Source organism: Equus caballus, chromosome 30 (assembly GCF_041296265.1).
Source record: "Equus caballus isolate H_3958 breed thoroughbred chromosome 30, TB-T2T, whole genome shotgun sequence".
Taxonomy (NCBI): domain Eukaryota; kingdom Metazoa; phylum Chordata; class Mammalia; order Perissodactyla; family Equidae; genus Equus; species Equus caballus.
The window spans coordinates 8,908,697-8,934,649 of NC_091713.1; the positions used below are offsets into that span (position 1 = coordinate 8,908,697).

Sequence of the window (25,953 nt, forward strand, 5' to 3'; positions counted from 1 at the left end):
CAAGACTCTGACTCTTATTTAAATCTTTCATGTTATCAAACTGTTTAGGTTCAGAATACATATCCTAGGTCACTTTTGTGGGTTGTGGTCCAAACAGTAATTTAGTTTATAGAGCTTCTGCAGTGCTCTTTTGGTCTTCTTGATTCTGTGTTAATAAGAATACAGGACTCCACCCTGTAGGCTCCACAGCACCACCTGGGGAGGGGAAACTGTGTTGCCTTGTTACTGCAGGGTAGGGATTAAAGTCAGAGTCCTGCCCAAAGGTGCCACAGGGGAGGGGCACTCTTCGCTGCTTCTTTGCATCATTACTGCAGGGTAGAGTTGACTTGGAATTCCATCCACAGGCTCTGCAGGGGAGGGGCCCCACCTATTACTGGGGGCAGGGGTGGAAGTCAGAGCTGCACCCACAGGGGCTACAGGGCCCTCATTTAGTGTGTGTGTGTGTGTGCGTTTGTGTGTGTGTGATGAACAAATGGAAGTGAGAATTAGTTTTGCCTTGTTGCTGCAGTGTGGAGATGGAAGTCAAGAGTTCTGCCTGCAAGCACTGTGGGAGAGGGACACTGCCTTATTATTGCAGAGGGGCGAACGTCAGATTTCCACCCACAGGTTCTTCAGGGGAGGGAAACCTCCTCATTACTGCAGGGGAGGGGGAAAACAGGGTTCTGGCCAATAGCTCTGCTACTGCAGCACCTGTTGTAGTGGGCAACAGGAGAAAGTCTAGCTTTTTTTCGTATGATGGTCATTTAAATAAAAGGCAGGTATGTTAACAGGTTTCTGTCTTTCTGGGCCAACTTTTCCCTGGCCCTTTGGCTAGAGAGTTCAGGCCTTTCTTGGGGCTTGTTTTCTTCTGTGCTTTCTTGCATAGCTAAGATTTTTTTTATAGGGAGCAGAAGTTACTGGAACCATCAACTGGGGGAGTGCTTAAATAGTAATTTTGACCACCTGTGGGAGGCTGAGTGTGAGGATGATAAACTCCATGTGGTCAGATTCTTAGAGAAAACTCCACCAGGTTCTCACAGTGAAGATCTGAGAAAGACCCCCTCCTGGCTCTGGCAGGGGAAGGGGAACAGTAATCCTTGTGAAATATACCCAGAACCCTTTCCATAACAAAGGCCTACTCTCCACGAAGAAAGACTTTACCAGATCCTTGTCCCAAGCCATAGGGGAGGGCATTCCTCTCACTCCCAATCCCTCTAGACTGTCTCACATAAGTTGGGGGGAAAAGGCTATACAAGAAGAAACATTTGTGAAGGTCACATACCAGAGACACAGGCCCAGTAAAAGACTGGCATTTAACTGGGAGATTATACAAGGCTCCTGCTCATTCATAACTTACCACCACATCAAAAGGGCTTCAGTATAATAACAGTAGATCGCAACTTAAAGAGCTGCAAGACACATACTCTGTCTGAGGAGGGGGACTTAGGGAAGCCTGAAGTCAAAAGGGGAGACAAAAACAAGAAGCTTAAAGGAATTCGAAGCTTCTGGCACCTATAGCTACAACAAACAGAGCCAAATTCCTAGCCACATTAATATAAATACTAGATGCCTATTTACCTCAGTTTCTATCACCCAATACAACATATCAGGCTTTCAACAACAACAACAACAAATTCCAAGTATACCACAATGCAAGCAAAACTATAGTCTGAAAAGAAAAAGCAAGTTTCAGAACTAGAATCAGATAAGACACAGATATTGGAAGTATCTGATAGGGAACTTAAAATAACTATGATTAATATGTTAAGAGAGCTAATGGAAAATTAGACATGTAGGAAGAGATGGGTAATGTAAGCAGAGTGATGGAAATTCTAAGAAAGAATCAAAAGGAAATGCTACCAATCAAAAACAGTGTCACAGAAAGGAAGCATGTCTTTCATGGGCTCATTGGTCGACTCTACAGACCTGAGGAAGGAATTAGTGAGCTTTAAAGTAGGTCAAGAGAAACTTTCCAAACTGAAATACAAAGAGAAGAATGAAAAAATAGAACAGAACTTCCAAGAACTGTGGGATGATTTCAACAGGTACAATATATACACAACTGGAATGCCAGAAGGAGAAGAAAGAAGGGAGCAAAGGAAATATTTGAAGTAAATTAATGGCCAAGAACTTTCCAAAATTAATGACAGACACCAAAACACAGATACTCACACAGAAGCTCAGAGAACACCAAGGAGAACAAATGCAAAACAACTCCTCTAAGGCATACCATGGACAAACTGCAGAAGACCAAAGGCAAAGAGAGCATCTTGAAAAAGCACCATACCTATAGATGAACAAGAATAACAATTAAAACAGATTTATTGTCAGAAACCATGCAAACAAGAGAACAGATGAGTCAAATATTTAAAGTGTTCAAAGAAAAAAACTCCACCAACCTAGAGTTCTATATCCAGTGAAATTTTCCTTCAAAAGTGAAAGAGAAATAAAGACTTTCTTATAAGTCAGACAGAGAAAGTCAAATGCCATATGATTTCACTCATAAATAGAAGATAAAAGCAACAACAACAACAACAAACATATAGAGACAGAGATTGGGTTGGCGGTTCCCAAAGGGGAAGCAGGGAGGGGAGGGTGAAAGGGGAGACTGGGCACCTGTGTGTGGGGATGGATGGTGATTAGTCTTTGGGTGCTGAACCTGATGTAATCTACACAGAAATCAAAATACAATGAGGTACACCTGAAATTTATATAATGTTATAAACCAGTGTTACCTCAATTTAAAAAAAGAAGTAGAAAAAAAGGGAGACCTTCTCGGCAAACAAAAGACAAGGAAATTTCTTACCACTAGACCTTCCCTGCAAGAAATGTTAAAATATTTTCTTCAGACAGAAGGAGAATAATAAAGGTTGGAAACTTGGATCTACACAAAGAAAGAAAGAGCATTAGAGAAGGAGTAAACAAGGATAAAGTAAAATCCTTTCAGGGCCGGCCCTGTGGCCTAGTGGTCAAGCTTGGCGTGCTCCACTTTGGTGGCCTGGGTTTGGTTCCCAGGTGCAGACCTACACCACTGGTTGCTGGCCATGCTGTGGCAGCGACCCACATACAGACTAGAGGAAGACAGGCACAGATGCTAGTTCAGGGAAAATCTTCCTCAAGCAAAAGGAGGAAGATTAGCAACAGATATTAGCTCAGGGTGTCTCTTCCTCAGCAAAAAAAAAAAAAAAAAAAAATCCTTTCTTTTTATTGAGGTAAAGTTCACATAACATAAAATTAATTACTTTAAAGTTTGCAATTCAGTGGTTTTTAGTACATTCACAACGCTGTGCAGCCACTACCTCTATCTAGTTCCAAAACACTTTCATCGCCCTAAAACAAAACCCTGGACTTATTAAGCCATCACTCTTTTTCTTAAATTAATCTAAAAAAACAATTGTTTCTTTAAAGTAACAATAGTAACAATGTATTGGACTACTATACTATGTGGATAATTAAATGAATGTCAGCAATGTCACAAGGTGCAGGAGGGAAGAATTGGGAATACTCTGTTATAAGGTATCTGAACTACAGTAAAATGAAATAGTGTTACTGGAAAGTGTACTTAGATTAGTTTAAAACGTACATTGTAGAGCCAGCCCTGGTGGTCTAGTGGTTAAGAATTGGCACTCTCTGGGGGGCTGGCCCCATGCTGAGTGGTTAAGTTCACGCTTTCCCCTGCAGGCTGCCCCGTGTTTCGTCGGTTCGAATCCTGGGCGGGGACATGGCACAGCTCATCGAGCCACGCTGAGGCAGTGTCCCACATGCCACAACTAGAAGGACCCACAACTAAGAATATACAACTATGTACTGGGGGGTTTTGGGGAGAAAAAGGAAAAAAATAAAATCTTTAAAAAAAAAAAAGAATTGGCACTCTCACCCCTGTGGCCCAGGTTCGTTTCCCAGTCATGTAACCACATCACCCATCTGTCATTTGTCATACTGTGGTGGCAGCTCACATAGAGAACTAAACTAACAAATAGGATATACAACTCTGCACTAAAGCTTTAAAAAAAATATACATTGTAAATTCTGGGGAAGCTACCAAAAATTTTTTTAACCAATATAATTGATGTGCTAAGAAAGGAGATAAAATGGAATCATATATAATGCTCAATTAAGATAAAAAAGGCAGCAAAAGAAGCCTCTGGCAATGAATAGAAAACAAGTATAAACACGGTTGATATTAAGCCAAATATAGCAATAATCAGTTTAAATGTTGATGGCATAAATCAATCAGTTAAAAGGCAGAGATTGGAATCAGCCCAGTGGTGTATTGGTTAAGTTTGCGTGCTCCACTTCAGCAGCCCAGGGTTCACAATTTCGGATCCTGGGTGCAGACCCAGCACCGCTCATCAAGTCACACTGTGGTGGCATCCCACATAAAATAGAAAAAGATTACCACAGATGTTAGCTCAGAGCCAATCTACCTCGCCAAAAAAAGTAAATAAAATAAATAAAAGGCAGATTGCCAAAGCTAGTTAATAAAAAACCAGACAAGGTGCAACTATATGTAGTCCACAAGAAACCTGCTTTAAATATAAAGACTCAGATAGATCAAAAGTAAAGGAACAGAGACAAAATACTATGCTAAAACTAATCAAAAGAAAACTGGAGGAACTATACTAATTTCAAACAAGGTCAACTTCAGAGTGAGGAATATTATTAGGGACAAAGAGAGGCAACACATCAAAATAAAGAGGTTAATTCTCCAAGAAGATATAACAATTCTAAACATGAATGTAGCTAAAATCAGCACATCAAGGCAAAAAGTGATAGAACTGAAAGAAGAAATAGAAAAATCTACTATTATAGTCAGAGACTTAAACATGCCCCAGTAGTTGATAGATTCAGCAGGCTGAAAATCAATAAGGATATCCACTTAAAACTATCAACAACTTAATCTAATTGTCTAATACAGAACACTTGATCCAACCGTAGTAGAATACACAGTCTTCTCAAGCTCACATAAAACATTCACCAAGATAGACCACATTCTGGGCCATAGAACATACCTTAACAAATTTAAAATAATAGAAATTATATAAAGCATGTTCTCAGAGTATAACAGAATTAAACCAGAAGTCCATACAGAAAGATAGTTGAAAAACCCCAAATATTTGGAAGTTGACACACTTTTAAATAATGTATGGAGCAAAGAAGAAGTCTCAAAAAAACTTAACATTAAAAAATATTTAAAACTAAATGAAAATACCATAGCAAATAGAATCCAACAATGTATGAAAAGAATTATACACCATGACGAGGTGGGATTTATTCTAAGTATGCAAGGCTGGTTCAACATTCCAAAAATCAATCAGTGTAATCCACTACAACAGACTAAAGAATAAAGATCATATGTGCACAGCAAAGGAAATCATCAGCAAAATGAAAAGGCAACCTACTGAATGGGAAAAATATTTGTAAATCATATATCTGATAAGGAGTTAATATCCAAAATATTTAAAGACTCATATGACTCAATAGGAAAAAACCGAACAATCTGATTAAAAGTAGGCCTAGGATCCAAATAGACATTTATCCTAAGAAGACATACAGATGGCCAAGAGGTGTGGGAAAAGATACTCAATAGCATTAATCATCAAGAAAGTGCAAATCAAAACCACAAAGAGATACCATCTCACTCCTGTTAGAATGGCAATCATCAAAAAGACAGGAAATGCAAAGTGTTGATGAGGATGTGGAGAAAAGGGAATCCTGGTGCACTGCTGGTGGGAATGTAAATTGGTGCAGCCGCTATGGGAAACAGTATGGATGCTCCTCACAAACTTAGAAATACCATATGATACAGCTGTCCCACTACTAGGGTACTCATCCAAAGAATATGAAAACACTAATTCAAAAAGATAACGCACCCTCTTGTTCACTGCAGCATTATTTACAATAGCCAAGCTGTGGAAACAACCCATGTGTCCATCAAGGGATGAATGGATAAAAAAGATGTGTATATATATACAATGGATTATTATTCTGCCATAAAAAGAATGAAATCTTGCCATGTGGGATCGCATGGGTGGACCTTGAGGGCATTATGCTAAGTGAAATAAGTCAGACAGAAAAAGACAAATACTACATAACAATACTTGTATGTGAAATTTAAAAAATGAGCAAACAAAACCTACTCAAGCTCATAGATGCAGAGAACAGACTGGTAATTTCCAGAGGCAGGGAGGTGGGATGGAGGTGGGTGAAATGGGTAAAGGGTGTCAAAAGGTATAACCTTCCAGTTGTAAAATAAATAAGTCCTGGGGATGTAATGTAAAGCATGGTGACTACAGTTAATAATACTGCATTGCCTATTTGAAAGCTGTTAAGAGAGTGGATCTTAAAAGTCCTCATCACAAGAAGAGAAATTTTTTTGTAACTATGTATGATGATGGATGTTAACTAGACTTATTGGGTGATCATTTTGCAATACAGTCGTGTGCCACATAACTACGTCTCAGTCAATGAGAGACCACATATCCGATGGTGGTCCCATGAGATGAGTACCATATAGCCAGGTGTGTAGTAGGCTATATCACCTAGATTTGTGTAAGTGTACTCTGTGATGGTCATACAACGATGGACTCACCTAACGATGCAATTCTCAGAAGGTATCCCCATCGTTAAGTGACACATGACTGTGTGTGTGTGTGTGTGTGTGTATATATATATATATCTCAAATCATTATGTTGTATAGCTGAAATAAATATAATGTCAATTGTACCTCAATGAAAACATAAATAATTTTAAAAACCCAAAACAATCTGCAGGTAAATTTCACAGTTAAAAACAGATTCTCAATAAAATAGGAGATCAAACATATCCGTAGGCAGGAATACAAATTAGAAAGCTCATGATTTACGGATCTCTGCATGCTGTAAACTCTCAAAAGGAATCATGCTTTTTTTAATAGTGTTTTTTGCCTCATCAGAATTCTTTGAATATAAAAGATCTAGTACATTTAACTCTGGTTTGAAATACACAAATTCTAAAATCAAACTTGTGAAAAGTAATCTATTTTAATATATTGGTTACCCCAATTATAAAAAAAAATCATATGATCATATCAATTGATACAGAAAAAGAATTTGACAAAATTCAACACCCATTCATGATAATAAAACACCAGGAAACTAGGGATAAAGGGAAAATTCCTCAATTTGATTTAAAAAAATCTACAAAACACCTGGATTCTTTCTCCCTAAGTTTGGGAATAAGGCAAGGATGTCCTCTGTCACCACTTCTATTCAACATTGTATTGGAAGTCCCAGCTAGTAGAATGAAACAAGAAAAGGAAATGAACTGTATGCAGATTGGAATGGAAGAAATAAAACTGCCTATATATGCGTATGATATGACTGTTAAGGTAGAAAAATCACAAAGAATTGACAAATACCTCCTGAACTAATAGATGAGTATAACACAGCCACAAGATACAAGGTTAATATACAAATAAGTCAACTGCTTTGCTATATAGCAGCAATGTACAATTGAAATTTGAAATTAAACAAATAACATTATTTACAATACCACCCGCAAAATGAAAGCTTAGGTATAAATCTAACAAAATATGTACAGGACCTATATGCATAAAACTACAAAATATTGATGAAAAAATAAAAAAAGTCTAAATAAATGGAGAGATGTCCTGTGTTCACGGATTAGAAGATTCGATAGTGTTAAGATGTCAATTCTTCCCAACTTGATCTATACCTTCAGGGCAATCTCAATCAAAGTCCTAGCAAGCTACTTTGTAGATATCAACAAACTGATTCTAAATTTTAAATGGTGTTATGTGTTGAACTGTATCTTCCCCAAAAAGACATAATGGAGTTCTAACCACCAGAGCTTCAGAATATGACCTTATTTGGAGATAGGATCTAATAGGATACTAATTAAGTTAAAATGAGGTCATTAGGGTGAACTTTAATCCAATATGACTATAATCCTTACAAAAAGGGGGAATCTGGACAGAGACAGACAGGTTTAGAGAGAAGACAACGTGAAGAGACACAGGGAGAACACAGCCATATAAGAGCCAAAGAGAGAGGCTTAGAACAGATTCTCCCTCACAGCCCTCAGAAGGAGCCAAACCTGCTAACACCTTGATTTTGGACTTCCAGCTTCCAGAACTGTGAGATGACAGATTTGTTTAATCCATCTAGTTTGTGGTACCTTGTTATGCCAGCCCTAGAAAACTAATACATACGGAAAGGCAAAAGATCGAGAATAGTTAACACAATACTAGAGAACATCAAAGATAGATGACTCGCACTACCTTATTTCAAGACCCACTGTAAGGCTACAGTAAGCAAGAGTATGTAGTACTGGCAAGAGAACAGCTAAACAGCTCAAAGAAACAGAATAGAGAGCCTAGAATTAGATTCACACAAATACTGTCAACCGATCTTTGACGAAGGAGCAAAGGCAAGTCAATGAAGAAAAGAGCCTTTATAACAAATTATTGCTGGAACACTTGGATGTCCATATGCAAAAAAATAACCTAAACATGGATCTTATATTTTACACAAAGATTAACTCAAAATGGAGAATAAATATAAATATAAAATGCAAAACTATAAAAATTTTTAAAGGAGACAGGAGAAAATATACATAACTTTGGATTTGGTGATAAAATTTTAAATATAATCCCAATAGCACTATTCATGAAAGAAAAATATTGTTAAGATGAATTTTATTAAAATTAAAAACTTCAGCTCTGCAACAAATACTGTTAAGATCGTGAAAAAACAATCCATAAACTGAGAAAATATTTGCAAAATACATATCTGATAAAAGATATTTATCCAAAATATACAAAGAATTTTAAAAACTCAACATTAAGAAAACAAACAAAAAAATTTCAAATGGGCAGATACCTCATCAAAAAAGATATACAAATGGCAAAGAAGCATATGAAAAAGATGTTCAACATTGTATGTTATTAGGTGGTTGCAAACTAAAACAATGAGATGTAACTACACACCTATTAGAATGGCTAAAATTTTTAAAAATTGGCAATACCAATTACTGCCGAGGCTGTGAAGCAACAGAAACCCTCATTCATTGATGGTGGGAACGCAAAATGGTACACCCATTTTGGAAAATAGTGGCAGTTTCCTACAAAACTATATATACTTTTACCTTAGGATCTAGCAACTGCACTCAAGTATTTACAGAACTGATTTGAAAACTCACGTCCACACAGAGACCTGAATGCTTATAAAGGTTTTTTCATAACTGCCAAAAACTGGAAGTAACCAAGATGTCCTTTAATAGATGAATGGGTAAACAAATTTTGGTACATTCATACAATGGAATATTGTTCAGTGATAAAAAGAAATGGACTACCAAGCCATGAAAAGACATGGAGGAGCCTTAAATGCATATTGCTAAGTGAAAGAAGCCAATCTGAAAAGGCTACATACTGTATGATTCCAACGATATGAAATAGAAGAAAGTGCTAAAAACCCCTCCACAATGATGGAAGTATGTCAAAGGGATACAGGAGCCAACTGAAAGAGCCCTCAATAAATAGTGCTGGATTATAACACAAAGTATAAAATAAATATCCGTGAGTCCACACTAATATACATAAATGATTGAATAAATAAGTAGATCAAGGACGATAGACAAGTCTGCTACGGAGAAGAATTCCAAACAATTTATATAAATACTCTGTCCTTAAGAAGGTGGAGCACAGCTGCACAAAGTGACATTCTTCCAAGGAGTAAAGAATGGAAAGGGAGAATAAAAGAGTGACTTTATGGGAGAGGATCACTACCTCCGGCCAGGGATGAGGAGTGACGTTAACAGTGGTAAGTCGTATTGATAGTATGTACCCTGCATACGGTGTGATGACAATGGCACTGTAACTCTGTGGTCATCTTCCCAAAACACATAACTCCAGTCTAATCATGAGAAAAATCTCAGACAAATCCTAATTGATTGGCATTCTACAAAATATCTGACAGTAATCCTCAAAGTTGTGAAAGTCATCGAAAGCCAGGAAAGACTGGAAACTGTCACAATCAAGAAAAGCCTAAGTAGACATGACACCTAAACATAATGTGCTATCCCGGATGGGGCTCTGGAACAAAAAATAGATATTGGGGGAAAACGGAGAAAATCTAAACAAAGTCTGTCTCCTCGCTTCCATTGCTGCTATTAGGAAATCATCTTTCAGCCTGTTACTCCTTTGAAAGTGTCTTAGCCTGGGTTCTCCCAGAAAACACAGCCTGCGATAAGGGCTTATATGCTGGTAGTTTACTTTTTTAAAGTGATACCAGAAAATAAGAGTGGAAAAATGTAAAAGAGAAATCCAGTTTTTAGGTTGTTACCATTGTAGGCCACTATAACTCATTCTCACTGGGCCCCTCTGAGGAGCCATGCAGAACATGTCTAAAAATTGTCCACAAAGGAACAAAACATGCCTCAGAATTAGCTTCACAAAGGAACAAATGGCTCCCCTCCCTCACTGGTCACAGGTATCCCCAGGGCTTGTTAACTCCCTTGCACTTCCAGGTTGTACACATGTAAGTGCAGAGCAGGTTTCCACACGTGGCCCAAGACAGTGACAGAGAGGACCTGACACAGAAAGAAAGAGACTCGCGGTACAGCTGAAGTGGGACACCATCAGGCAACAAATGTGCGAAGATGGTTGTCCCAGCAATGGCTACATTAAAAGATGTGTGGCAGGTTACAAGGGGTGTAGAATACATAAAGTAATCCATCTTTTTTCCTCTGGCTACTTTTGAGAATTTTCTTTTTCTCTTTTGCTTTCTGTGGTTTCATTATGAAGTATCTAATGTGGATTTCTTTTTATTTGTTCTGCCAGGAATGATCTTCTTGATGAATCTGTAGATTGGAGTCTTTCATCAGCTCCTGAAAATTATTGGTCATATCTTTTCAAAAATTGTTGGTGCCTCATCATTTTTCTCCTTTTCCTGTGGAGTCCCAAATAAACATGTTAGACTTTCTCACTCTATTTCCTTCTGGGATTCCACTTCACTGTATATTAGACCATCTCACTCGTATGTTGTCTTTTACCTTCTTATCCCTACATTCTATTTTTTTATTCTCGGTGCTGTTTGGCACAAGGACTTTGACCAGCTTCCAGAAAGACATTCTTTTCTTTTCTTTTCTTTTTTGCTGGGAAAGATTTGCCCTAAGCTAACATCTGTTGCCAATCTTCCTCTCCTTTTTTTCCTCCCAAAAGTCCCAATACATAGTTGTATATTCTAGTTGTAAGTCCTTCTAGTTCTTCCATGACAGCTCATGGCATGGCTACTGACAGATGAATGCTGTGGTTCTGCGACCAGGAAATGAACCTGGGCCGCTGAAGCAGAGTGTACCAAAGTTTAACCACTAGGCCATCGGGGCTGGCTCAAAAAGACATTCTTTCTAAACTTGTATTCAACTCACCCACCATTGAGTTCTTCGTATCAATTATTGCAAATATTTATTTGGCTGTTTAACAAAGCTTCTATTTTACTTTTACAGTTTCCTATTACCTGGAGATGTTTTCATGCTTATTGTTTATTAAACATAATAACCACAGTAGAACATAAAACCAGTGTGGAAAATCTAAATACTCTGTTTTTACTATGTTTAACAAATAAAAGCCAAGCATGAAAATATCCAACTATTTATCTTCACTTGAAATTATCAGGGCAATGCCTTGTTATTTATTTTGCTTCATATCTAGGCTTCTTGAAAAAGTTCTTTTTTTTCCCCAAGAATACACATGCTTTTTAAAAAAAAAAAAAAAAAAGATTGGCACCTGAGCTAACAACTGTTGCCAATCTTCTATTTTTTATTTTATTCTTTTCCCTAAAGCCCTCCAGTTAATAGTCGTATATTCTAGTTGTAGGTCCCTATGGTTCTGCTGTGTGGGACGCTGCCTCAGTGTGGCCTGATGAGCGGTGCCATGTCTGTGCCCAGGATCTGAACCAGTGAAACACCGGGCTGTCAAAGGAGAGCGCATGAACTTAACCACTTGGCCACAAGGCCAGCCCCAAGAGTTTTTTTTTAATTAAAAATATAGGGTTTATATTTCCCCATCTTGCCTTCATTCCTTTAAAAATTAAACTATTTTAGAACAGTTTTATATTCGCAGAATTATTGCAAAGAGAGTAGAGAGTTCCTGTAGACACCACACTCAGTTTCCACTATTATTAAGACGTTATACTTGTATATTTGTCACCATTACTGAACCAATATTGATACATTATTATTAACTAAAGTCCATACTTTATTCAGATTTCATCAGTTTTTCCATTAAGGAATATTTTTACTTTGAAAAAGACTAACAAAATTGATAAATCTATGACAAAACAGCTCAAGATTTAAAAAAAAAGGGCAAAGGCACAATATCTAATACTAAGAAGGCATAAAAGGATAGTAACACAGACAGGTGCTCCAAACATTAAAAACAAATGAGGTTATATTATAAAAAAAATTTATGCCAAAAATTTGAAAATTTAGTTGGAATAAAAATATTTCAACAAAAATGAACTTATAAGAGTGACTGAAGAAAAACTAGAACAACTAAATGGTCCTAGAACCAATAAAGAAATCTTGAATTTGGAATGGAAAAATTTCTAGAAATAGGAGTTGTAAAATGAAAAAAATGCTAAACAGTAACATGAAAAAGTGAAAATATACAACGCACTGGTGAAAGTAGGTATATAGCCTAATTAAGAATACTCTAATGCTGTAATATAGTGGTGTGTTAATAAACTCTAGTAAAAAACTTAAAGAACGAGTGTTCAAAATAACTATAGCTACAATAATTTGTTAATGAATGTACCATATAAAAAATTGTGACTTCAAAAACAAAAAAGGGGAGAGTAAAAGGGTAGAGTTTTTGTATGTGATTGAAGTTAAGTTGCCATCAGCATAAAATAGACTGTTATATCTATAAGATGTTTTATTCAAGCCTCATTCACAAAAGATAAATTCACAAAAGATAAATAGAAGGAAATCAAAGCATACCCCCATGGAAAATCATCAATTCACAAAAGAAGGGAGCAAGAGAGAAAGAAAGGAGCCAGCAAACTACAAAACAGCCAGAAAATAATTAATAGGATGATATTAGTGTCATTATCTATCAATAATTACTCTAAATTTAAATGGATTGAATTCAACAATCAAAGGGCATAGAATGGCTGGATGCATTTTACAAAAACAAGACTCAACTATATGCTACCTACAAGAGACTCGCTTTAGTCTTAAGGACACACAGAGGCTCAAAGTCAAAGGATGGAAAAAGATATTGCCTGTAAGTGGAAACCAAAAGAGAGCAGGGGTAGCTATACTTATATTAGACAAAATAGACTTTAAGCCAAAAACTGTAACAAGAGACAAAGAAGACCATTATATGATGATAAAGGGGTCAATTCATCAAGAAGATATAACAATTGTAGATATATATGCACTCAATATCAGAACTCCTAAATATATTAAGCAAGTACTAACAGATCTTAAGGGAGAAACAGATAAAAATATAATAACAGTAGAGGACTTCAATACTCCACTTTCAACAATGGGTAGATCATCCAGACAAAAAATAAATGAAGGAGCATTGGACTTGAACCAGACTTTAGATGAAATGGACCTAACAGACATATACACACATGCCCTGCAAGAGCAGCAGAATGCACATACTTCTCAAAAGCACATAAAACATTCTCCAGGATATATCTACAATAGGTCAAAAAACAAATTTAAGGGGCTGGCCCCTTGGCCAAATGGTTAAGTTTACATGCTCTGCTTCAGTGGCTTAGGGTGTCACCACTCCGGATCCTGGGCACGGACCTACACACCGCTCATCAAGCCATGCTGAGGTGGCGTCCCACATAGCACAACCAGAGGCACTCACAACTGGAATATACAGCTATGTACTCAGGAACTTTGGGGAAAAGAAGAAGGAAAAAAAAAAGAAGATTGGTAACAGATGTTAGCTCAGGTGACAATCTTTAGGAAAAAACAAATTTAAGAAAACTGAAAATTGAAATCATACCAAGTATCTTTTCCAACCACAATGATATGAAACTAGAAACCAGTAACAGGAGGAAAGTGAAAAAATTCAGAAATATATGGGAATTAAACAACACCCTCCTGAACCAATGAATCAAAGAAGAAATCAAAATAAAAATCAGAAAACATCTTGAAACAAATGAAAGTGGAAATTCAACATAACAAAACCTCTGGGATACCTCAAAAGCAGTTGTAAGAGGGACATTTATAGTGATAAAAGCCCACATTATGAAAAAAGAAAGATCTCAAAGATTAGAAATTAAGATCAGTAATGCTTAAAGTGTTTAATTACCATTAATTTATTTTATTCCCTCTAAAGTCAATTGCCAAAAAAACAATTAATTGACTGGTTGTCATTCTGATTTACCAGTCCATCCCTTGACTCATTAAGACGTAGACAGTCCCATAAGAAACTAAAACTGCTTAATTTATATTTCTCTTCAATACATCTTAATTGTAACAGAAGACAGAACTTTAATGTTGAAAAAGGTAAATTTGTAGCAAATAAAAGAAAGGACTTATTTATCTACTGCGTTGCACCTTTAGGAACTTCATTAGTCTCCAAGGGGTAAAGGATTCAGTAAGGGACTGGACTTCAAGATAGATGCTCAGGGAACTCCCTTAAAGCACTTTAATGGCCAGCCTCCTCATGAACAACGAGGTTCACAGATAACATGGAGGGTGCTCAATAAGAATTCTAAGGAGAGATTTATAATTGTAGAGATTGAGTACAAGTTCAAAATCACCATTACAGCTAAACAATTTAATGGATAATTAAAGTGTATTTAGTTAGTTCTGGGCCCTTAAAATAAATTATTCACAGCCCTTAAAAAAGAAACGTAGCATATTATTTTATGTATGATAATAATAATGTTTCCACTTACTAGTGAAGGCTCATTTGCATTCCATAGCAACTCACTAGGGTCTGCATTTTCTGGATCGTATATCCATATAACGATAACCTACAAAAGAAAATGTGTTTGCATTTCTTTACATTTTGGACAAATGTCATTTTTAGTTATGGCAAAACATAACTATAACAATGTTTTTATTTATTTTAAAACTTTTGATTATACCGTTTTAAAAAATCAAAAGCAATATGTGTTGTTTTTAACGAGTGAGACAATCCAAAGATACATGGAGGAAGAGTTAATAATATCCCGCTACACTCCTGAGGTAGCTACCGTTAAAACTTCGTATGAATGCCTGCATTTCCTTCTCTACTCTCCCAGATACAGTGCCCCACCCACACTCACACACTCCTACAAAAGTGAAAGCACACCACACATGTTGTCTGTAACTTGCTTTTGTCACTTGGTACACGACGGCCATGTCAACAGATGTAGATTGGAAGCTTTTTTCTTATTTTTTCTTGAATAGACAATTTATTCACATAATTAAAAACAAATTAAAGATGTAGTGAAATTTCTCTTACCCTGTACTCCATTACTTAGTTCCCATTAGTCTACTGTACCACATGAGTAACTACTATTAGTAAATTCTTGTTTATATTTCTATCAAGTTTTTGTTTAATTAATAAATATGTGTTTTCCTCCTTTTTATATAAATTCTAGCACACCAAACAAATTTTTTCAAACATTACATTTTTCACTTAAGGTTATATCTTAGAGATATTTACATATTCTCATTAATTTTTCACCTGTGTATTATTCCAAATTACGAAGGAACCATAATTTATTTAACCAGTAACCTACTGATAAACATTTGTTTCCAGTCCCTCGCCACGACAATCAATGCTATAGTGAACAACTTTGTACAAATATCATTTTTTGCCTTGGCGTTTTCCTAAAAGTGGAATTGTTGAGTTACAGAGCATATGCACTCATAATTTTATACATATTGATAAATTTTTCTCCATAGCACTTGCGCCAGTATACCCTCTCACCAGCAATGTAAGAGATTTCTTCTTTCCTCACAGCCTTTCCCACCTAGTGTGTTATCTTACATTTGGATATTGTCAGTCAGATGGTGACAAACGGTACTGTGACGCAGTTTTAATTTGCTTTTCTTTTATTATAAGAAAGTTTGAGTAGCTTTCCATATGCCCAAGTTCCACTTGTATTTCCTGTCTAATTGTTCATTTCCTTTGACCGTTTCCCATTTTTCTATTAGGTTGTTAGTCTTTATTTATTAATTTGTGGAAGTTGTTTATGTTAAGACTTCTATATTTATATGTTTTATATCTTGCCCTGGGTGGTGGTTACATGGATTCTTTAGGGTTTTCTATATATAAGATCATGTCGTCTGCAAACAGTGAGAGTTTCTTCTCACTCTCTATTTGGATTCCTGTTATTCCTTTCTCTTGCCTAATTGCCCTGGCCAAAACGTCCAGTACTATGCTGAATAAGAGTGGTGAGAATGGGCACTCTTGTCTTGCTCCTGTTCTCAGAAAGATGGTGTTTAGTTTTTTCCCATTGAGTATGATGTTGGCTGTGGGTTTGTCATATATGGCCTTTATTACGTTGAGGTAATTTCCTTCTATGCCCCTTTTGATGAGAGTTTTTATTATAAATGGCTGTTGGATCTTGTCAAATGGTTTCTCTGCATCTCTTGAGATGATCATGTGGTTTTTATTCCTCATTTTGTTGATGTGGTGTATCACATTGATTGATTTGCAGATGTTGAACCACCCTGTGTCCCAGGTATAAATCCCACTTGATCATGACGTATGATCTTTTTGATGTATTGCTGTTTTGGGTTGCCAATATTTTGTTGAGGATTTTTGCATCTATGTTCCTCAGAGATATCGGCCTGTAGTTTTCCTTTTTCGTGTTGTCCTTGTCAGGCTTTGGTATCAGAGTGATGTTGGCCTCATAGAATGTGTTAGGAAGTATTCCATCTTCCCTAATTTTTTGGAATAGCTTGAGAAGGATAGGTATTAAGTCCTCTCTGAAAGTTTGGTAGAATTCCCCAGGGAAGCAGTCTGGTCCTGGGCTTTATTCTTTGGGGTGCTTTTGATTCCTGTTTCAATCTCTTTATTTGTGATTGGTCTATGCAGATTATCTGTTTCTTCTTGATTCAGCTTTGGGAGGTTGTATAAATCTAAGAATTTATTCATTTCCTCTAGATTGTCCATTTTGTTGGCATATAGTTTTTCATAGTATTCTCTTATAATCCTTTGTATTTCTGTGGTATCTGTTGTTATTTCTCCTCTTTCATTTCTAATTTTATTTATCTGAGCTTTCTCTTTTTTTTTCTTTTTAACTCTGGCTAGAGGTTTGTCAATTTTATTTATCTTCTCAAATAACCATATCTTTGTTTCATTGATCCTTTCTACTGCCTTTTTTCTTTCAATAGCATTTATTTCTGCTCTGATTTTTATTATTTGTCTCCTTCTGCTGATTTTGGACTTTGTTTTTCTTTTTCTAATTCAGTTAGGTGTAGTTTGAGATCGCTTATTTGGGATTTTTCTTGTTTGTTAAGGTGAGCCTCTATTGCGATGAATTTCCCTCTTAATATGGCTTTTGCTGCAGCCTATATGAGTTTCTATGGTATGTTTTCATTTTCATTTGTCTACACATTTTTTTTATTTCTCCTTTAATTACTTCAATGATCCATTGTTTGTTCAATAGCCTGTTGTGGGGTGTGCACATCTTTGTCCCTTTCTCAGCATTTTTCTTGTAATTAATTTCTAGCTTTATAGCATTATGATCATAAAAGATGCTTGTTATTATTTCAATCTTCTTAAATTTATTGAGGCTTGCCTTGTTTCCCAACATATGGTCTATTCTTGAGAATGATCCATGCTTACTTGATAAGAATATGTATTCTGCTGTTTTTGGATGGAGCGTTCTATATACGCCCATTAAGTCCAACTGGTCTAGCCTTTCAATTAATACCACTGTTTCCCTGTTGACTTTCTAGCTGGATGATCTATCCATTGATGTGAGTGGAGTGTTGAGGTCCCCTACTATTATTGTGTTATTATTAATATCTTCTTTTAGGTTTGTTAATAGTTGCTTTATGTACTTTGGTGCTCCTGTGTTGGGTGAGTAGATCGTTATAAATGTTATTTCTTTTTGATGGAATGTCCCTTTGATCATTATATACTGCCCCTTTTTGTCTCTCTTTACCTGACTTATCTTGAAGTCTACTTTGTCTGATATAAGTATTGCAACACCTGCTTTCTTTTGTTTGCCATTAGCTTGGAGTATCGTCTTCCATCTCTTCACTCTGAGCCTGTGTTTGTCATTGGAGCTGAGATGTGCTTTCTGGAGGTAGCACATTGTTAGTTCTTGTTCTTTAATCCATCTCGCCACTCCATGTCTTTTTATTGGAGAACTCAATCCATCTCCCTTTAGGGTGATTATTGATGTATGAGGGCTTAATGCTGCCATTTTATCTCACATTTTCTGGTTCTCTTGTATATCCTTTGTTTCTAGTCCTGTGTATCTTGGTCTAACAGTTGAGTTATATAGTTCTTTATGTTGTGTTTCTTTGTTTTCTCCTTATTTATTATTTGTGTCTCTGTTCTGCTTTTTTGTTTAGTGGTTACCATGAAGTTTGTATTCAATATCTCGTGCATAAGATAGTCCATTTTCTGATAGCCTCTTATTTCCTTAGAGTAAACCTATTCAGTCCCTTTCCTCTTCCCCTCCTAAGTTGTTTTTCTCACATCTTATTCCATTTCATGTTATGGGTTTATGGTTAAAATGACAATATTATATTTGTTTTTGGTGTTTTCCTTCATTTTTTCTTTAATGCTATACTTGAGTATTTGCTATCCTGCTCTGATTCTGTCCACCTATTTATCTCCTTACTCCATGCTTTGTAACCCCTTTCTCCCTTTTTTTTCTAGATATGAGGGCCTTTTTGAGGATTTCTTGTACGGGGGTGGGGGGGTCTTGTGGCTACAAACCTCCTTAGCTTTGGTTTGTCTGGGAAAGTTTTTATTTCCCCATCATATCTGAAGGATATTTTCGTTGGATAGAGTATTCTTGGCTGACAGTTTTGAATATGTCATTCCAGTCTCTCCTAGCCTGATAGGGGTTCCTTTGTAGGTTATTTTCTTCTGCCGTGCTGCTTTTAGTATTCTTTCTTTGACTTTTGCCAGTTTCACTACTATATGCCTTGCCATAGGTCTTTTTACATTGACATATTTAAGAGATCTGGCAGCGTCTTCCACATGGATTTCCATCTCCTTCCCTAGGTTTGGGAAGGTCTCTGCTATTATTTCTTTGAACAAGTTGTCTGCTCCATTCTCCTTCTCTTCTCCTTCTTGAATAGCTATAATTCTTATGTTCCATTTCCTAATTGAGTCAGATATTTCTTGGGGATGTTCTTCATTTCTTTTTAGCCTTACTTCTCTCTCTTCCTCTATCTGGAGCATTTCAATCTTCAATTATGCTGATACACTCCTTTATGAAGTCCAGTCGAGTGTTCAGGGAATCCATATTTTTTTATATTTTCCATTGTGTCTTTCATCTCTAATATTTCAGATTGATTCTTCCTTATAGTTTCAATCTCTTTTGTGAAGCAGCTCCTGAACTTGTTGAATTGTTTCTCTACATTTTCTTTTAACTCGTTGAGTTTTTTGATGATAGCTGTTTCGAATTCTTTGTCATTTAGATTACATATTTCTGTGTCCTCAGGACTGATTTTTGGGTACTTGTCATTTTCTCGCTTGTGTAGAGATATAATATAATGTTTGATATTCCTAGAGGGAGTGGCTCTGTTTTTTTGCATCCTGGTGTTATTTGGTCACAGTAACTGCTTATCGCCACTGGGTGGGGGTCAAGAACTGCATATTCTGAGCCCCCTGCCTTCAGCTAAGATCCCAGGGGCTGGAGCTGGCACTGAGTGAGTAGGGGTAGGGCACTTTCTTCTGCATGCTCTCGGGGTTTCCTCATTCTGGTCTCACTGTCTGCTACCCTGGGGTGTTGGCTTGATGAGGTCACCCCCGTGAAAGCTTTTGCCCCAGTAGAGGGCTTCCCTCTAGGCTGCAAGGGCCCTTAGGGATCCTTGATGTCCCCATGAAGGAATGTCCCCTTCCTCTTCCTTCCCTCTCGGAGGCCGCCCACAGTCACGGATCACAGTCTTTAGGGGAGGGAATGAAGTTTTCTCTCATCCCATTCCACCCCCTCTGAGGGGGGCTCCAGCCTCTCCGCCCTCTGTCGTATGGCTGCGTGGATCTCTCCGATGTCTTTTGTGCTGTGTTTGGATGGCCTCTGTTGGAGTATGAGTGTCTTTATTGTTGTATGTTGTAGGGGAACGATTACTGGGAAAGCTCACTCCACCATGATGCTGATGTCTGTACACGTGTTTTAAGAGTTTTTTATAAATTGGATCATATTATACACATTTTCCACATCCTCCTTTTATCACTCAAGTATACACCATTGAAATTCCCAGTGTCAACTCTTATAATGTCTGAATATTCTATGATGTGGTTATACTGTAATTTACAGATCAGTTTCTCTAATGATGGAGATTTACTACAGATCTAGTTTTGTTTTGTGTTTTTTTTTTTTTTTTTACCACTATTACAATGCTGCATATTACAGATCCTTTTTCATATGGCCTTATGTACTGGAGGTTTCACTTCTGTGGAGTAGATTCCGAGGAGTGGTATTGTTGATCCAAGAGTATACATATATGTTTAATTTTAATAGATGTTGCCAGATTACTCTCCAAAAATTTGATCAGGCTGTAACTTCACATTTTTCACCGGCACAGTTTGAAATGTACCCTTTTGCCCAGATCCCCTCTAGCAATAGCTATTTTCTCTTGTTTGAGTTTTATCAGCATGATGAGTGGACATTTCATTGTTAATTTGAATTTTCCTGAGGTTAAGTGAATTTCAGCATCTTTTCATGTTTGTTAGATTTGCTTTTGTGTGCATGGCGTTTTCACATTTTTCAATTGACACGTGCCATTTTCTTCTCCTTTGTGAGAGTTCTTTGTTTTGCTTGGACTTCAGGCACACAGATTCAGAATCAGAATAACCACAATCCTTAGCTCATGTCACACTGTCATTATTGGCACGACCCTCTTTTATGTAATTATTTAAATTTTAAATTAGTAAAATGAAAACCAGGACCTCACCACCCTACTCAAGAACTAGAACCTTACAAATATCTTTACCTGAGTATTCCTCCTCTTTCTGGTTCCCTGTTTCTGCCCAGAGCTACTCACTTTTCTGAATTCTGTGTTTTTGATTAATATAGGGTTTAGTTTTTGGCTATTTTTTAACTTGATCATCCCATACACAGCCCCCTAGGACCTGATTTTTGTCTTTCAACATTATGTAACTAGGATTTATTCTAGTTATTGCCCATAACTTATCTCATTCATTTTCATTACTATTTAAAATTCCATCATGTGAATATACCACAATTTCTCCCTCCTCCTATTAATGGGTATTTGGGTTCATTCTGTTTGAGAGGGATAGATTTTATGAGCAGATCTATTATGAACATTTTTGAAAATGTCTTGATGAATGAGTGCAAGAAGTTTTCTTGAGTATATACTTAGGACTGGAATTGCTGTGGTGCAGACTATGTGTAAGATAATGCAGAATCATTTCTCAAAATGGCTATACCAACTTACATCCAAACCATCTCTGAACACCAGGGATATTAGCTGTTTAGTGTAAAATTTATGTAAAATTTTTTCGTAACTATTTCTTGTCTAAACTAACTTTGTTTATGGTACTTTTGGGATATGAAAGTTTTTAATTCTCACATTTTCAATTATGACTATCTTCTTCTGTGTGTGTGTGTGAGGAAGATGGTCCCTGAGCTAACCTCTGTGCCTGTCTTCCTCTACTTTGTATGTGGGACACCACCACAGCATGGCTTGATGAGTGGTGCAGAGGTCCTCACCTGGGATCTGAACCTGCAAGCTCTGGGCCATCAAAACAGAGCCTGAAAACTTGTCACTGGGCCAGTCCCTTGACTATCTTTTTATTTATAGTTTCCAATATTGAATAAGATTTCCCTTGAGTCTATATGGAACAGCTTCAAGACTCTCCCCTCCACCCCACAATTTTTTATTTTGCATTTAAGTCTTATATGCCAATTGAAATTTATTTATTTTTGTATACAGTATGAAAGAGGATTCTACTTTCATTTTCTTCCAGGAGGATAGCTTATTATACTATATTATTCCATATTAACGTTAAGATATTTTTTCAATCAAAAATTGGACTCTGGATTCCAATTAAAAACTTAAAAAGCTAGATTTTTTTAAGTCATTCAAAATTCCGAAAGTAGCTCTTGATACAGCTTTCTTGTTAAGCTTATTCTTAAGTGTTTTATAGTCTTTATTGCTATTATAAATTTACAATATTGTACATTTCTTTTTCCTGTCTTATTATTTACACTGTTATATTCAAGCCTAAATTAAATAATAATGGTGATATTAGGTATATCTGTCCAGTTCCTGATTTTAATTGAATTAGAAGTATTTCACAATTTATAATAATGATTTTTAGTTACTTGGGAAGTAAATTTTTTATTAGAAGTAAGTGGTTCCCTTCTAAACTTATTTTACTTAGTGTTTTCATTAGGAATGGTTGTTGAATTTTTAAACTTACAGATATGATCATTTATTTTTTTCTTTCATGTGTTGATGTAATGGATATTGTTGTCAGTTTTCCTAATAGTGAACCAGTGTTGCATTCCTGGAAGATACTGGCCCTTTTCAGTTTGTTCTTTTAGCATATTGCTGGATTCCATTTGCTAATATTTTATGTAGAATTTTTGCACTTATATATACAAGTATATTGGTTTACGTCTTCTTCCTTTCCTCCCTCCCTTCCTTCCTTTCTTTCTTTTTCTTTGCCTACTTTTGGTATTAAGGTAGTGTTGGATTCAGGAAATGAATTGGGGGAATTTTCTATCTTCTTTAGGATTGGATGAGGCTATATTATTAGGTATATATGATATCATAATTTGTTTATCTTCTTTGTAGATTTTTCCTTTATTATGAAGTAATTTCTCTCTTTATATCTGTTAATATCTTTTGGGTTTCACATATCTTTTAGTTTATATTCATATCATCACTCTAGTTTCCTTTTGATGGTGTTAACCTGTTTGCATCCTTTCTTTCCAAATTTTGTGTTACTCTTTGTTTTAACTAGGCAACTTTTATAAAAATCAGATTTCTGGAGTTTTTGTCATTTAATAGGTGAATTTAATCCAATCACATTTTCATTACTGATCTAATTTAAGTGATTTCTTAATCTTATTTTTGTGTTCCTATATTCTATGTTTTAATTTCTCTTTATTTCATTTTTCTTCTTATTGCCTCCTATTAAGTTGCTAGCATTTTAAAAATTGTTCTTCCAGAAGTCTACTTTTTAGAAACTATGCATTTATTTCTATTACTTTAATGGACAGCCTTAAATTTTTACATGCATTTTTAATGTAGGCTAAAGTTAATCAGTATCTTATCTTGAATATTTATAAGGATCTTAGACAATTTCAAAAGCAAATCTCCCTTTATTTTCCATTCTTTGTTGGCTAATATTTTAACTTCACTTTGTTTAAGAAAAAACATTAGTCATTATTGAAGTATTTTGATTGTGAATACTTATTTAGATTTATTAGCATATTATATAGTTTACTTTCTCACCATTATTTACTGCATCCTGTACTTTAGTTTTTCAATCTGAGAACTCATGTCTTCAGTTGTGAAAGAGTCTTCATAATTATACCCTTTCAGTATTATCTCCAATTCCTTTTCTTCCCCCTTTTGGAACTCCTATTATGTGTATGATAAGCTGTCTCAGTCCATCTTCTATGTCTCTTAACTTCTCTTTGGATATTTTCCATCTTTTCACTTTTATGTGTTGCATCCTGCATGATTCACATTCCAAATGACTAATTCTGCCATTTTCTCAATTGTATCTATTCTTCTATTTAACCTGTTATTGAACTTTAATTTTTAGATGCCTACTTTTTCATTTCAAGACATTTTAATAGGATGTTTTAAAATTTCCAAATGTGTAATTGTGAATAATTCCTGGTATGTTGGTTTCTATTCTTTCTTTTATCTATTTGACTATTTCAAATATGAATTTAATAATCTTTCAGATGGTCTTACTTTTAGGTTTTTTTTTTTTTTATTTTAATGATTGGCCCTGTGCTAACATCTGTTGCCAATTTTTTTTCTTCTCCCCAAAGTCCCCCAGTACATAGTTGTATATGCTAACTGTAGGTCTTTCTGGCTCTGCCATGTGGGACACTCCCTCAGCATGGCCTGCCAAGCAGTGCTAGGTCTGTGCACATGATCCGAACTGGCAAAACCCTGGGCTGCTGAAGCAGAGTGCACGAACTTAACCACTTGGCCATGCGCGCCAGCCCCATTACCTTTAGTTTTGAATCATATAAATTTTCTCCATTTTCATGAGTGTGTCTATTCCAGGCAGTTGTGTTTTTTGTGGTTATATCACTTATTTTATGATTATTTTCAGAGGGTTTGTTTTCTGTGAGAATCCTGTACAGTCTTGGTTACGGAAATGGGTTTTCAATCACCTCTGCTGGGCCTTAGGTGTTTCACTGCTTGCCTTTTTGTGTTTATTACCTAGCTGTAGGTCTCCAACCTCTTGGGCTGTTAAACTTGGACATTCACCTGAGATTTTGTGTAGGTAACTCCCTGTCCATTTAAAGCCCCAAAAACATGTATCATTTCTTTACAATGACTCTAAGCCAGTGAGTGGGGCTTTATGAGTTCCTATTTTACAGACCTTTGATAAATTCTAGCTTCATGTAGGGAGGTTAGTTTCAGCTCCTCCCTCTCCCACAGATTGGAGGCTTCATTTTCTATCCCCTCACACATATTAAAACCCCTTGTCTACTAGCGATTATATTCTGTCGACTACCCTTAGTTCATAATTCAATCTTATACTCTGGATTTTAGTTCTATTATTGCTGACATCCAGGAAATTCCTTTAGTTGCTTTTAAAGTTTATACACAGAGACGCCTATATTCATGTAAAACTCTGTACTAGCATTATATACACATGTATATTTTCTAAAGGCATTTCTATGTGTTTTGAGTGAGACGGAGGTTACTCTGATTACTTGGGTCTGTAATATGTATTCTACTTCTAGAATATTCCCTCTACTTTCTATATTAAACTTCCTTATCCACTGATAATACTCTTCATTGTTTTTTTGTGCTGCTATAATTATAGCCTTAATAAATAATTCTATAATGTCAGTTGGATTTGGGATAGGAGTACATATGGACACATGGGCTCATTCAACCATCTTGATCCAATACTGGAAGTTTATTTATTATTATTATTATTATCTTTTTTTACCACCTCTTTTTTCCAGTAAATCACTGCTTTGAGAAAATTAAAATAGTTATAGAACTTTAATTTCCAAATATTATCACTTTATTTCAATTTTTAGAATTTTGAACGTATCTATCATACTTCTAATCATTCTCTGATCCTAATGTTAAAAGGTTTTGATCTCATGACCACTTCATAGTCTTAAAAATTACTGATAATCCCACAGAGCTTTTGTTTTATGTTTATTAGATCTACCAATATTTACCATAAAACAAATTTAAACTGGTAACATTTAAAGATATTTATAAATTTATTTTTAAAACTATGATAAATCATCACATATTAACATATCTAACATTTTTTTTTGAAAAAATAGCTTTTCCAAAACAAAAAAAATTAGTGACAATGGTTGTCTTACATTTTACATTACAAGATCTCTTTAATATCTGGCTTAATGGAAGACAGTTGGATTACCATTGTGCTCCTGCATTCAAGCTGTTGACATATGTGGTTTTGGTGGAAGTATCTGGGGAAAATCTATCCTCACACAGGTATTTGGTTGAAAGGGAAGACCTCATGGACCTCCAGAAATGGTCTGTGGAGTCCTCAAATCATTCCTTAAGTATCAGTGCTCTGAGCAAATTTTGTTGAAAATTTACTTTGG

At 35.9% G+C, this 25,953-nt stretch overlaps 1 protein-coding gene across 15 annotated transcripts in view; it reads right to left on the reverse strand.

Annotated features, from left to right (window-relative positions):
* CATSPERE (catsper channel auxiliary subunit epsilon) overlaps positions 1-25,953 on the reverse strand; it is a 263,745-nt gene that overhangs the window by 155,053 nt on the left and 82,739 nt on the right. For 13 of the 15 annotated variants that reach the window (XM_023632530.2, XM_070255686.1, XM_070255687.1 and 10 more), the window contains one exon: positions 14,908-14,985. The exons of the other annotated variants lie outside the window; for them this stretch is intronic. In XM_023632530.2, coding sequence (XP_023488298.2) covers positions 14,908-14,985 — 78 coding nt within the window. The remainder of the gene's footprint in view (positions 1-14,907; positions 14,986-25,953) is intronic. 15 annotated transcript variants of the gene reach the window in all.